A 15,386-nucleotide genomic window follows, 5' to 3' on the forward strand; every position below is an offset into this window, starting at 1 on the left:
TCCCAGGTAGGCTACTCAAAATACAGGTAAAACACCTGTGAAAAATAAATACGGAAAATTCCTTCACTTTAATAAAGTAGCCTACATTGTGCCATTTTGTCAGTACATTTTTAAGGATTCTTTGAGTCCCTAATAATAAATTGCACACTAATGTATTTTTTCTCTTCTCAGCTGTAGGATTTTAAACCCTCTTTAACAGCTGAAAATATGGTTCCCTTCACTAAATGGAGATATCCGTACATCACAGGGCTCATTTTACATTTTAGCATCTTATTTCTTTTTATGTTCTTCCAAAATGCGGTGATCTATAATTTCCTCAAAACATCGGTTTATTCCACCAAAGGAGGTCTGTGCGCTTGTGATAATTGTGTCATGGATCTGAACGATGATGACTGGTTCTTCTTGCGGTTCAACCCCACAGTTCCACCTCTGCTGAACAGGAGAAACAGTGTGTTACAGACAGACGTCTACCGATGGTGGAAGGTACGTGACTTCTTTCTGGGTGTCTGAAAACCAAGGGTGGGGGAGACTGGGGTTGATTTGATCACGGTTAATAAATGGCATAATTGGGTAACATTCATTTACCAAAATAAAATTCCCTGTTCATAAAATGAAATTATTCATCTTCAGGTTGTTTCAAACCTGTGTGAGTTTCTCTCTTCTGTTGAAGATAAAAGAAGATTTTGAAGAATTTGTGTAACCAAACAGTTTCTGGTTTGACTTCAATAGCATTTTTTTTTCTCTCCATATGGTAAACAATAGGGACCACCAATGGGGACGGCTTGAGATTTCACAGTGCTCCAGTGTTCTGGTCTGATAAACCATGGTTTATCATTACTGAATGATAATAATGTCCTGGTAGGAATGCATGTATTCTCATGACAGGAAGGCCAAGTATGGTAACCCATACTCGGAATTTGTCCTCTGCATTTAACCCATCCAGGTAGTGAGTAGGGACACACACACACACATGTGCAAACCATGGACGCACACAGTCCTAATTACAGGTTTAGCTGATTTCAGTTTCTGCCTGTAGGTCGGTATAAGATGAACTACAGTGATCAGAGAGATCCAAAGCTGCACGTGGGACAGAGTGAAATGCATCCTTTATTGTGGTGTAAGGCCCCAATACACTTCAAGCAAAATTGAAAAACCAAAATACAAACTGATGTGACGTAATTTCGAAAAAAATCTGGTCGAAACGAAGTTGGCTATAGTACATATATATATATTAGTTAACATTAATTAACATTAACTACATTAGTTAACATAATGCACTTTTACAGCATTTAGTAATCTTTGTTAATGTTAATTTCAACGTTTACTAATACATTATTAAAATCAAAAGTTATGTTTGTTAACATTAGTTAATCCACTATGAAGTAACATGAACAAACGACGAACAGCTGTATTTATTAACTAACGTTAAAAAAGATGAACAAATACAGTAACAAATGCTCATGGTTAGTTCATGTTAGTGAATACATTAACTAATGTTAACTAATGAAACCTAAAGTAATGTGTTTCCAAAAACGTTTATTTTTTTATTTTTTTATTAATCTCTTGATTTTTGGGGTGAAATGTGACTTTCCTTCATACATGTTCCTTTCACATCAATTTTGTCACGTTAAGCACTGCGCCAAGTGTTTTTCGGAAACCTGTCGCAATAATGCCAGTGTATTTCCGGGTATACTATTTTTAGTCACATTTTCTGCTTTTAGATTTCCTCGCATTAACAGACATGTTGACAAGGAATATTCTGTCTCTGTGTTTAATGTCTGTGTCCCTTCTTTGCATTTGTCCTTTATTAAGACTGCAGTTAATGGAGAAAATGAACCATGAGCAGTTGCACTGACACATTATAACTGATGTGCTTGTATCTAACTCCATAATACAAGTATTGTCATTTTTAAATTGTAGTATAGCAGACATCGAATTGACTTACTAGAAGCTAGTTATCCTGGGAAGGCCACGAAACGTTGACGTAATTTCTCAATAGCCAACAACACCCTAAACAGTACTGCTTTAAGTCATATATGCAGTTTTCAGGTTATGTTAAAAAAATATTCTGCCCCTTGTTCCTGTTTTGTTGTATTTTTATCTTTTATGCCGAATAACCTCATCTGATTCTCTTTCTATCTGTCTTGTCATTTACACACACACACACACACACACACACACACACACACACACACACACACACACACACACACACACACACACACACACACACACGCACGCACGCACACACACACACACACACACCCTCTCAATCAAGTTACCTTGTTATCAATGAGTGTGTTGATCTTGTGGAGTTTTTGGGCTCTGATCTTGGGATACACTGACACATTTACAATTTGGGGGTCACGGTTTGACTCAAGGACATTAGATTTTGGTCCATGGGGATTGAAACCCTCACAAAGACTGTATTCGACTTTTTTTTTTTAATACAATTAACCAATATAAATGGATATGGCAGTATGAATAAATATATAACTATATATTATTAAGAGATGTGTGATCTTTTCTGTTATTCCTCAGACTTATGTTTGTCCCTCAAACTTTTAACAGTGAGCTGCTGTTATTGACGTGGAGGTTCAGAGACAATCAAATTGTTTTTGAATTGATCTACAGAGTTGGTAATTGATCCTGCAAATATATATGATAATTCTTACTATTGAATGTATAGTTCCACTATAAAAATGAATTACTATAGTAAACAAATCAACCAAACAAACAACCGGTTTGGTGTCTTGGAGGCCAAATCCCAAATTTATTTTCAACTCATTAAAAATGTGTTGAGTCACTCAGACTGTCACTGGTACAGTGTCTGGGGAGTTCATATGATAGTTTAAACCATGAACTAGTTTTACTGGAATCATTACAGTGAGTAAGTGTGAACTGACATGTTTCTGCATTTGTGCTAGAAACATGAAACTGAGATTACGGGTAAAAGGCCATTGTGTGATGACAAATGAAGTAACTTCTTAAAGTAAGGAGGAGGAAAAATAATGGATTGAAAAGACTTAAATACATCATTGTATTCTTATATATATATATATATATATATATATGTGTTTCTTGAGCATCAAATCCTCATATTAGAATGATTTCTGAAGGATCATGTGACACTGAAGACTGGAGTAATGATGCTGAAAATTCAGCTTTACATCACAGGAAACAAATTTCATTTTTCAATATACTTTTAAAATATACTTTAATAAAAAAAAACAGTTATTATGTTATAGCAGTTATTATATTTATTATTACATTATAATATTTCACAATAGGCTATTACTGTAATTTTTTAATTAATGCAATGAGGCCCCTCCAGCCCCAACATTTCTCACATTATCACCGTTTATTCGCTATAGTTTAGAAAATGGTAATAAAATATAACATTAATAGAGTATCAAATCAGTTGATATTTCACTGGTGTTGGCCATCCTTCTGTTAGACTGTCTCACAAATGAATTGGGTTGAATAGCTGTCAGATGTTACATTTAACTACACAATTAGATACACATTTTGTTCAGTCTGCGGTGTAAAAAGGTCGCATTAGCAATTAAAGAAAAAAACATTTAAGCAAAACATGTTCAGGTGAAAGTGTCTAAATAAATTTTGGTCCCAAATTTGTATACATTTTACTGGTAGTCCACTGTATGAAGAATTTTTGGGTACACTGTAAGAAATAGGGATACAGAAGGAGTCCATTTCTGTCCCCCAAGTTACAATCTACACTAACGTACCCCATAGGGCTTATTATTGGACCTCAAGGTACATATGTGCACCTTTTTGAGGGTTAAAAATCATTAAAAGGTACATATATGTACCGTTTCTTTTAAAGGTTAAGGTACAATATTGTACCCTTGAGGGTACAGCCCCAGTGACAAGCCATTGTACCCCTAAAGGTACAATTATGTACTTGAGAGAGTGTATGATATGCCACAGTTTACTTTATTTTGCCATGCTCACTTACATAAATGAACTATAGTGTCCTGCACCCACTATTAAAACAAAATAAAAAATGTATATCTGGTGTCTGAATAATTTTTGGTGTGTTGCGTTCATGTTCAGGCTGGTGCAGCAGATCTGAGGCCCGGGGATTATGGAGTCCATTTGGAAGAAGCAAGACAAGTTTGTTATAAAATTAACAAAAAACAATATCAATAGCCACTATGCTGTACTATAGTAGGCTACTCAATGGCTGCATATAGGCTGAACCAGAGAATGGCTGCGTTCGAAACCGCATTCTCAATGAGTAGGTAGGCTACTTAATTCCAATAAGTACTTACTTAACGAGCGCTAAAAGAGTTGGTACTTTATAGCCTGATCTTGTTAAGTATGAATGCGAACCGGACATCTGCCATGTTGACGTTATCATGTGACCTACGACGCGTTATCACAAGCGCAACAACTTAAAAGATTTGAACGACACGTTTAATTCATCTATCTGTAGGCTAATATCTTGATATTGATTAAACGTGCTAATTGTGTGGCCTTTTTGAAAAAACTGCTGCCCATTTATTTTGTGAATACATTTAGGGTTGATTTAAGTTCTTATATTTAACCCTACTAATGTGACCCACCGTTTTATCCTTAACGATATTATTATTTTTTTATTACGAAATCCCCAAATTGTCATCTCTTGAATATGTTGTTAATTTCTTTATTTTATATCCAAACATTTGAGAGAAAACATTATGTTTTAGGGTGACCCCGAATAGTCGAAGATTCGATGCTTCGATAGGAGGAGCCTGATTCGACTACCGATTTCACGGTCGAATCTTCGCAGAGGTGTTATGAAACGAGGATCATGCCACTTTGGCTATATGAGGGCGCTCAATGTCTGATTTCACATAGAACTAGCTTTTATGTCAATACGTTAAAGGGATAGTTCACTTTGAAATTAATTTTTGGTATGTTTTAGCTTACCTCAAGGACATCCAAGATGTGTCTTTTTTTCCGCAGTAGTTTCAATTTTTATATTTTTAGGTCAAACCGTTCTTGTCTGTCAGTCATAATGCAGGTCTATGGTCACGGTCTCAAAACACATGCACAGAGTCCAAATTAAAACAATTCCCCGTCGTCCAAATTAAACAATTCCCCATCGTAAGTACACATTGATGGCCTGAGACACGAAACGAGCGGTTTGTGTGAGAAAACGAACAGTATTTATATAGTTTTTACCACTTATACGCAGCCATGTCGAAGTGCTCTGATCTGACGTGTGCGCAGACTGGTGCATAGATATACACACACTAGATGTCGCCTTGTCTACGGCAGTTCATTGAACGAATGTCTTTAAGGCGACATCTAGTGTATATATCTATGCACCAGTCTGCGTACACGTCAGATCAGATCACTTCGACATGGCTGCGTATAAGTGGTAAAAACGATATAAATACTGTTCGTTTTCTCACACAAACCGCTCGTTTCATGTCTTAGGCCATCAATGTGTACTTACGATGGGGAATTGTTTAATTTGGACGACGGGGAATTGTTTTAATTTGGACTCTGTGCATGTGTTTTGAGACCGTGACCATAGACCTGCATTATGACTGACAGACAAGAACGGTTTGACCTAAAAATATAAAAATTGAAACTACTGCGGAAAAAAAGACACCTACATCTTGGATGCCCTTGAGGTAAGCTAAAACATACCAAAAATTAATTTCAAAGTGAACTATCCCTTTAATATTCAGCCTATTATGATAATGTAATAAACCTCAGAACAGCCCTACGGTGGTCAAAGAACAGCCAGTCGGTTTAATCAAAGAGAATTTACACTTTATTTCAAATAGAGAGGCTAAAACTCATTCCACGGGTACAGATAAGATAGGGAGCCAGGGAAGAGAAACACGGGAAACTCCGCAAGGCACAACACTTCATATACACACAGTGAGTTTCACGCTCAATACGTCACACAGTGTTTGATACTCAACATAGCACCCCAGCCTGCACAGCACACAGTGATCACACGTAAGGCGTGTTTCCTCTGTTCTCAATTCCCCAACCTCCCTCTTTAACCCGCTGTCCGTTACACAATACACAGTCAAACAATTCATATAGGAATAGATTAAAAACACTTCCCTCCCGTGGGGCAGAGAAGACTCATCCGTAGGGGGTGAGTAGTGATCGCAGCAACCCGTCTTCTCACCGAAGACGTCACTCTACCGTCCAGGGGCGGAACTTAAAGTTCATTCATAAAATCCTTCCGTCGTATGCATCAAGGCATTCATAACGTCTCAGTAGCACGTGGGCATTCATTCATAGAATCTCGGTAGCACGTGGGCATTCATTCATAGAATCTCGGTAGCGTGTGGGCGTCAGCCGAGCAATAGTCTGAGGTAGTCGGTGACACTAATTTCCCCCCCTCTACAACTCATCTATCTCACCCCAAGGCGGCTAGCTAACTAGCTATCTTCATCTCCGGAGGACCTACTGTCCCCGAGAGACAGCCAAAACGTTCTCAACAGGTCACCACACTCAGCGTCCCCCGGTTGCACCACACCTCTTTTTTAAAGTCCCTTTGTCCTCCCTTCACAGGTGCATGCCATCAAAGCAGTCATGTAATCAGCCAATGACGACACACTACACTATTCCCCCACTAATCCAGAAGAACTCGTCCTCGAGTCAAGATGATAATCCTTAGTCCAAACCGGCAACTTCCTCTGTCGTGGAGGTCGACCCCTCTCTGCAGAAGTTGTAATGTTCTGCGCAGAGCCTCCTCCATCATATACAGGCTTAACTGTAGATCCCGGGCTATACTCCAACCTTGACCACGCTGAAGACACTGGCGAGCCCTGTTGAAGATTTCCTTCCCTTGTTCCCACCGGGCAAGATTGTCCCTCTGCAGATGGCGGTCTATCGGCCATGACCGGGGGCAATTGTTGAAGGGTCGACGGGTCAACCAATTGCTGCGGTAATTGTGCCGACTCATCATTCCCCTCCAGCCTCTCTGAAACAGATTGAGAAACATATGGTTTTAACCGATTGTAATGAACAACCGTAGTAGCCCCTCCCTCAACTGACTGTAACTGATACAGCACATCAGACAACCGCTCGATTACTTTAAAGGGGCCCTTATAACATCTCTGCAATTTAAAGCAAACCCCTTTCTTCCGAGCCTTATTTCGAACCCAGACTAATTCTCCCACTGAATAATACTGTACTTGAGCCCGAAAATCAAAATACTTTTTCTGCTGGGAAGAAGCCTGTAACTGATGTTGCTGTACTGCCCCAACAACAGTGGACAAAATCCCTGCCATACGTTGCACATATTCACTTGGAGACTCAAAAGCCTCTTCCAAGTTCACATTCAACATTATATCCACCGGTAATACCATTTCCCGCCCAAACACCACTTTATGAGGGGTAAAGCCAGTAGTGGCATGGACGCCACTACGATACGCCATCATTACATAAGGTAATAAAGAATCCCAATTCTGTTGATTCTTATCCACGAAAATTGATAGCATAGAAAGCAAAGTCCTGTTAAAACGCTCAATAAGCCCATCTGACTGAGGGTGATAGGGGGACGTACGCGTTTTATTGATCTCCAATAATCTGCAAAGTTCCTGAAAAAGAGTAGACTCAAAATTTCTGCCTTGATCAGAATGAAGGCTGCGAGGGACACCATAGCGGCAAACCCACTCCTCAACTAACACCTTAGCAACTGATCGTGCTTCCTGATTTGGTAAAGCAAAAGCTTCTGTCCACTTAGAAAAATAGTCTCCCACCACCAAAACATACCGATTTTTATCAACAGTTTCAGGAAGTGGGCCCAAAATATCCAGAGCCACACGCTCATAAGGGCGAGACATGACAGAAGGACACATCGGGGCCTGTGGAGTTCGAACTGGAAGCTTCCGTGAACCGCACTCAGAGCACTCACTACACCACCTCCTCACATCGGCAAACCACCCCGGCCAATAGAACCGATCTTTAACTTTTCCTTGTAGTTTTTGCACCCCCAGATGGCCACCTGTAACCACATTATGCAACATGGCTAACACTTTTGGAACCAAACACTTTGGAAGCACCACCTGTATTTTATTTGCTGCATCAGAATTTTGTGGAGGGACTCGCACCAATAACTGGTCCTGTATCTGAAGCTGATCCCACACCCTTCCAAACTTCTGCAGCTCAGGGTAGTTTCTTACCTCCCCACACTCCTTTACTGGCTTAGTTAGCAGCTGCAATAATTGCCCCAACTCATTATCCTCCCTCTGCAACCTAACCATATCGTCTTCCAGTCTTTCTCCAGGTAATAGCCCTACATTCGTTTTAGCCACTTGCACCACTCTCACAGGACAACTTTCCTCAATCGCCACACCCCCAATCTGGTCTGACACATGACCCGGAATTACACTCAGGCCCGGCAATCTCGATAAAGCGTCTGCATTGGCATGTTGTTTCCCTGGCCTATGAACAATCCTATACTGAAAACTTGCTAACTGTTCTAACCAACGGGCCAACTGTCCTTCAATTCCTTGAAAATTATGTAACCACCGCAAGGAATTGTGATCTGTACGCAGCACAAACTCTGCCCCTAAAAGGTAATGCTTAAAATGTTTCATAAACGTCACCATACTCAACAATTCCTTTTTGGTGGTGGCATACTTGCGTTCTTGTTTTGTCAGGGCTCGACTTGCATAGGCCACTACGCGTTCCATCCCCCCCTCTACCTGGGACAGTACAGCACCTATCCCCACATCTGAAGCATCGGTATCCAAAAGAAATTGTTTCAAGGGATCGGGATAAGCCAAAACTGGGGCTGATATAAGACATGACTTGAGTGTAAAAAACGCTCTTTGACAATCTTCTCCCCAGTAAAATTTCTTCCCCTTTTCCGTCAATTGGTGTAAGGGCCTAGCAATCTCCGCAAAACTCCTCATAAAGCGACGGTAGTAAGAGGCCAGTCCCAGAAAACTACGAACCTCTGTCTGATTTCTAGGGACCGGCCACCCCCTCACCGCCTCAACCTTAGACGGATCAGCCTTAATACCCTCCGCTGAAATTACATGACCCAAATAGGATACCTGTTTTGCAAATAAATTGCATTTAGAGGGTTTCACCTTCAAATTGGCCTTATACAAGTTCCCAAAAACTTGTTCCAAGCGCCCCAGATGTTCCTGAAATGTTTTACCAAAAACAATTATATCATCAAGGTATACTAAGCACGTAGTCCACTGAAGGTCTGCCAGAACCAAATCCATCAACCTTTGGAAAGTGGAAGGGGAGTTACACAGGCCAAAGCTAAGAACATTAAATTCAAAAAGACCTTGTCGTGTAGTAAAAGCCGTTTTAGGTTTATCTTTCGAGTCCACCTCAACCTGCCAGTAACCACTGGCTAGGTCAAGGGTTGAAAACCAACACGCATTTGCCAAGCTATCCAACGCATCATCTATCCTTGGGAGCGAATAGGCATCTTTCTGTGTCACCTCATTTAGTTTCCTATAATCAATACAGAAACGCAGACTGCCATCTCTTTTTCTAACTGGTACCACTGGAGCTGCCCAAGGACTACACGACGGCTGAATAATGCCATTGTCTAACATTTGTTTTATGTGATCAGTCACTTCTTGTTGTAAATGAAGCGGAACCCGACGAGGGGCCATTTTAATAGGTTTAGCAACTCCTGTATCAATCTGATGGCGATTAAGATGCGTCCTACCCAAATCAGTATCCCCTATACTAAAAAGTTGGTTATAACGCTCTAACACTTGACGAATGGCCTGCATTTGTTCTACATTAAACCCTCTAGAGTCTAATCCAAAATAAGAAATCAAAGCATCCGCCGACCACAAGATCTTACCGTCACACCCTTCATCTACTTCCTCTGCACCTTCCCCCACCTCTACATTTGTAGCCAACACCCCAATTTTCATTCCATCACGTAAAGTATGAGCTTCCTTAGTTACATTAATGACACGAACTGGCATAACACCAGCGGTGACTACACCCACCACACGTGCCACTAAAACATCACAATAGCGAGACAGAGAAGAGCCGGGCTCCAGCATACCTACTATTTTTCCTGGTGGCGCTCCCTCCACTGACCCCAAAATTATCACTTCACTACGTGGTGGTATCCTGGTATCCCCATAAACTACAACTGGCATGGAAGGAGCTAAAAAGTCAGTTTGCAATTGTACCGAAATTTTTTTCCCCATCACATAGCAGCATAATTCTTTCAAATCCAGTTTTGCACCGAATTTGACTAGAAAATCACTGCCCAGTAACACTTCACCGGGACTAATATCTGCCACTACAAAATCAACCACTACTGTCAGAGAATCAAATTGACAAGTGGTTTTCCACTGGCCCATAACTTCCATTTGGTCTCCATTAGCAACCTTCAATCTACCCCTATACTCTGCTAAATCACCCCCTCCACCGGTTGCCTCCAGCCAAAACAGTTTAGGTACGATTGATACTTGTGCCCCTGTGTCCACCAATAAGCGGGTCTCCACCCCCCCAACTTTACCAAACACATAAACTCCACCTGTTTCTGGTTGGGACTGACATACTCCCCCAGACATAGACGCAACAGAGAGAGGGGCGGGCTCCTGGTCTACCGGGCCCGCCCCCTCCCGTTTCCAGACACATATGGGCAATCTTTCTTGAAATGGCGAGTGCACCCACATTCCCAACAAGCTTCAGTCTTATCTCTGTTTTGTGAGTCTATTCGTGCACTATCAGTTTTAAAAGTCCGTGCATCTCGTCTATTTGTAGCATAATCAGTCTGATGACTAAGCGGAGCAACCAAATTCCCTGTTACTTGATCTTGTAGTATTTTAACAGTACTCTGCAAAGTCTTTACTTCTTGACGGAGCCCTTCTACCATGCCCATTAAAGATTGAATTTGCCCATCTCTAGCTGGCCCAACATTATCATTTACCACACCACAAACTTTTGCATTTGGGAGAGCACTATTTCGTTCCAAACTCCGAATTAATTCAAGTTCGGACGCCAGATTAATAGCCCCCTCTAACGTGGCTGGTTTCACACTACGCAGATGAATACGCGTCTCAGCACAACCTATATGGGCCACAAAATGATCTCGAGCCAGTAAATCCCTCGTGGCATTATCCACGGACGGATATGCCTTCGAAATTAAACGCCTCAAAGCATTTCCAAACTCGCGCACGGTTTCATTTGGCTGCCTCTTGCGCGAGGAGAAGCTCACGCGATTCCAATCAGTACTTTCACAGGGCTCTAAACATCTACCCATTGCTACCTTCAGTTGACTGAAATTTCGCCGAGCCTCATCTGGCAAGCCACAATAAATATCCCGCGCACGACCTGACAATAACAAAGACATAAATTTGAGCTTTAATACATCATCCCAGCCGTTAATCTCCGCAGCCATTTCGAACTGTTCTGCCCAATCAGACCACTCACGCCCTGTACACGTAAATGTTTCGGGCATAAAAATAGGACGAGGCGCAGCATTTCTCTCCCCCCAAAAAACACCTGCCACCGGCACGGCATTACTACCGCTGGCCGCCTCTTGCGGTTCTAACATTCTGACAAACCGTAGGCTAAAAAAAAGTCCAATGAAGTTTATAAGATCCGAGATCAGCGCTGATCTCACCGCTGCCACCAGTGTAATAAACCTCAGAACAGCCCTACGGTGGTCAAAGAACAGCCAGTCGGTTTAATCAAAGAGAATTTACACTTTATTTCAAATAGAGAGGCTAAAACTCATTCCACGGGTACAGATAAGATAGGGAGCCAGGGAAGAGAAACACGGGAAACTCCGCAAGGCACAACACTTCATATACACACAGTGAGTTTCACGCTCAATACGTCACACAGTGTTTGATACTCAACATAGCACCCCAGCCTGCACAGCACACAGTGATCACACGTAAGGCGTGTTTCCTCTGTTCTCAATTCCCCAACCTCCCTCTTTAACCCGCTGTCCGTTACACAATACACAGTCAAACAATTCATATAGGAATAGATTAAAAACACTTCCCTCCCGTGGGGCAGAGAAGACTCATCCGTAGGGGGTGAGTAGTGATCGCAGCAACCCGTCTTCTCACCGAAGACGTCACTCTACCGTCCAGGGGCGGAACTTAAAGTTCATTCATAAAATCCTTCCGTCGTATGCATCAAGGCATTCATAACGTCTCAGTAGCACGTGGGCATTCATTCATAGAATCTCGGTAGCACGTGGGCATTCATTCATAGAATCTCGGTAGCGTGTGGGCGTCAGCCGAGCAATATAGTCTGAGGTAGTCGGTGACACTAATTTCCCCCCCTCTACAACTCATCTATCTCACCCCAAGGCGGCTAGCTAACTAGCTATCTTCATCTCCGGAGGACCTACTGTCCCCGAGAGACAGCCAAAACGTTCTCAACAGGTCACCACACTCAGCGTCCCCCGGTTGCACCACACCTCTTTTTTAAAGTCCCTTTGTCCTCCCTTCACAGGTGCATGCCATCAAAGCAGTCATGTAATCAGCCAATGACGACACACTACAATAATGCTGTAGGCCTATATAAAAATGTAAAAAGAAAGAAGCTTTTAATAAATATTTTTTAACGTGCGTGAATAAATCCAAACACCCCGTGACAGATTTAAGTTTCACTTTCAATCCGTGACCGACAGAGGAGCGTCTTCGCGGCAAGGATTTAAATCTTTAACAATGTCTGGGATAAGAAAATCTAAAGTGTGGATGTACACCATCAGAAAGGATATTCTCCAAGGCTGGATTTAGCATCAGGAAAACCATGATCGCACTTCTGCCGGCCAACGTTAACATGTTTCACGCATAGACTGGGTTTCACGTTAGAATCTATTTTATCCGCGCGCACAATTTGAAAAGACTCCAACGGACAGACAGAGTGAAAGACTGGATTTGTTCTCTCGATCAGGTAGGCCTACAAGTGATTTCAAAACTTTTCAGCCGGTTCTAATTTTATTTTTGGATGCTGTGAACATGTTTAGCTAAAAAGACTGCCTCTCCAGTTAGCATTTATTGTTATTTCTGCAGTTAAAAAGACAAAGTAGAAAATTCTGGCTACTATCGTTATTTTAATAATTTCTTTATTTTTATTTTATTTATTAATCTGTCAGGGTTATCTAATCTAACTATTTGTGGCTTGTGTTTTGAATATATGTTCCCCTGCACTTTAGGCATTTTGCACACATTTGCTCCTCATCCTGTGACTTGATTCTGATTTATTTCGTTTTGTATTTTTATTTATTAGAAAGGTATATTCTGTTCTAATTTAATTTAGTAAATTAATTGTTTATTTTTTCGGTGCATCGATGTTGTGCTGTACTTAGAGCCTGCTCGCACAGGTAATTTAGCCGATTTAATTTGATTTGCATGTGAAATGCAAATCTGCAGTGTGGCCTTTCTGGAGTTATTTATGTTATTTCTTAGTTTTATTGATCAAAAATGTTTTTATACATTTTCTTCTATACATATACATATGATTTTCTGTACATCGCGGCTTTGAAACGTTAAAGCCTCGCCCCCAGCCCCACCCCCATACACATGATTCGACTATTAGTCGACTATAGGCAAGACATGACGATTCTGATTCGACTATGAAAATCCATAGTCGGGGACAGCCCTAATGTTTTCCTCTTTTTAACTCTCATTTCATCCCTCAGGCCTAGGCCTATAATAACAAAAAACAAAAAAAAACCAATTTTTTAAATGTAGGCTATTATAATTAATTGTTTAAGAAAATATAAATATATATTAAGATATTCAACCTTGTAGGTTATTTTTTCCTGTGTATAAATCTCATATTATGTATGCAAACCCATGATGTATGTATATATATATACACTCACCTAAAGGATTATTAGGAACACCTGTTCAATTTCTCATTAATGCAATTATCTAATCAACCAATCACATGGCAGTTGCTTCAATGCATTTAGGGGTGTGGTCCTGGTCAAGACAATCTCCTGAACTCCAAACTGAATGTCAGAATGGGAAAGAAAGGTGATTTAAGCAATTTTGAGCGTGGCATGGTTGTTGGTGCCAGACGGGCCGGTCTGAGTATTTCACAATCTGCTCAGTTACTGGGATTTTCACGCACAACCATTTCTAGGGTTTACAAAGAATGGTGTGAAAAGGGAAAAACATCCAGTATGCGGCAGTCCTGTGGGCGAAAATGCCTTGTTGATGCTAGAGGTCAGAGGAGAATGGGCCGACTGATTCAAGCTGATAGAAGAGCAACTTTGACTGAAATAACCACTCGTTACAACCGAGGTATGCAGCAAAGCATTTGTGAAGCCACAACACGCACAACCTTGAGGCGGATGGGCTACAACAGCAGAAGACCCCACCGGGTACCACTCATCTCCACTACAAATAGGAAAAAGAGGCTACAATTTGCACGAGCTCACCAAAATTGGACAGTTGAAGACTGGAAAAATGTTGTCTGGTCTGATGAGTCTCGATTTCTGTTGAGACATTCAGATGGTAGAGTCAGAATTTGGCGTAAACAGAATGAGAACATGGATCCATCATGCCTTGTTACCACTGTGCAGGCTGGTGGTGGTGGTGTAATGGTGTGGGGGATGTTTTCTTGGCACACTTTAGGCCCCTTAGTGCCAATTGGGCATCGTTTAAATGCCACGGCCTACCTGAGCATTGTTTCTGACCATGTCCATCCCTTTATGACCACCATGTACCCATCCTCTGATGGCTACTTCCAGCAGGATAATGCACCATGTCACAAAGCTCGAATCATTTCAAATTGGTTTCTTGAACAGACAATGAGTTCACTGTACTAAAATGGCCCCTACAGTCACCAGATCTCAACCCAATAGAGCATCTTTGGGATGTGGTGGAACGGGAGCTTCGTGCCCTGGATGTGCATCCCACAAATCTCCATCAACTGCAAGATGCTATCCAATCAATATGGGCCAACATTTCTAAAGAATGCTTTCAGCACCTTGTTGAATCAATGCCACGTAGAATTAAGGCAGTTCTGAAGGCGAAAGGGGGTCAAACACAGTATTAGTATGGTGTTCCTAATAATCCTTTAGGTGAGTGTATATATACATATATACACACACACATATATATATATATATATATATATATATATATATATATATATATATATATATATATATATGAAGACTTCAGATGCAAAAGCCTCTAAGTGCCATCTGAAATTTTCGTTTACTGCCCTGAGAGGTCAGGGTATGCGAATTTTGAACTATCTGGACGATTGGCTGATTCTAGCACAGTCAGAGGAAGAACTGATCTCCCACAGAACTGTGCTTCTCAGCCACCTGGAAAGCTTGGGTCTCACGGTCAACTTGACCAAGAGCTCATTACTGCCCAGTCAGTCAACCCCTTTTCTGGGCTTGGAACTGGACTCTGTGGCAATGACGG

The 15,386-nt window shown here is 41.3% G+C and overlaps 2 protein-coding genes across 2 annotated transcripts in view; one reads left to right on the forward strand and one right to left on the reverse strand.

The window, feature by feature from the left end:
* LOC309511172 (CMP-N-acetylneuraminate-beta-galactosamide-alpha-2,3-sialyltransferase 1-like) overlaps positions 1-15,386 on the reverse strand; it is a 128,506-nt gene that overhangs the window by 94,883 nt on the left and 18,237 nt on the right. The gene's annotated exons all lie outside the window — the stretch shown is intronic.
* The window catches only part of LOC309511173 (CMP-N-acetylneuraminate-beta-galactosamide-alpha-2,3-sialyltransferase 1-like), a 67,765-nt gene continuing 52,646 nt past the window's right edge, over positions 268-15,386 (forward strand). Inside the window, exon 1 of the mRNA XM_082186284.1 lies at positions 268-483. Within this exon, the coding sequence (XP_082042410.1) occupies positions 283-483 (201 nt within the window). The 5' untranslated portion in view covers positions 268-282. The remainder of the gene's footprint in view (positions 484-15,386) is intronic.

Source organism: Leuciscus leuciscus, assembly GCF_965113295.1.
Source record: "Leuciscus leuciscus genome assembly, chromosome: 12".
Lineage (NCBI taxonomy): Eukaryota > Metazoa > Chordata > Actinopteri > Cypriniformes > Leuciscidae > Leuciscus > Leuciscus leuciscus.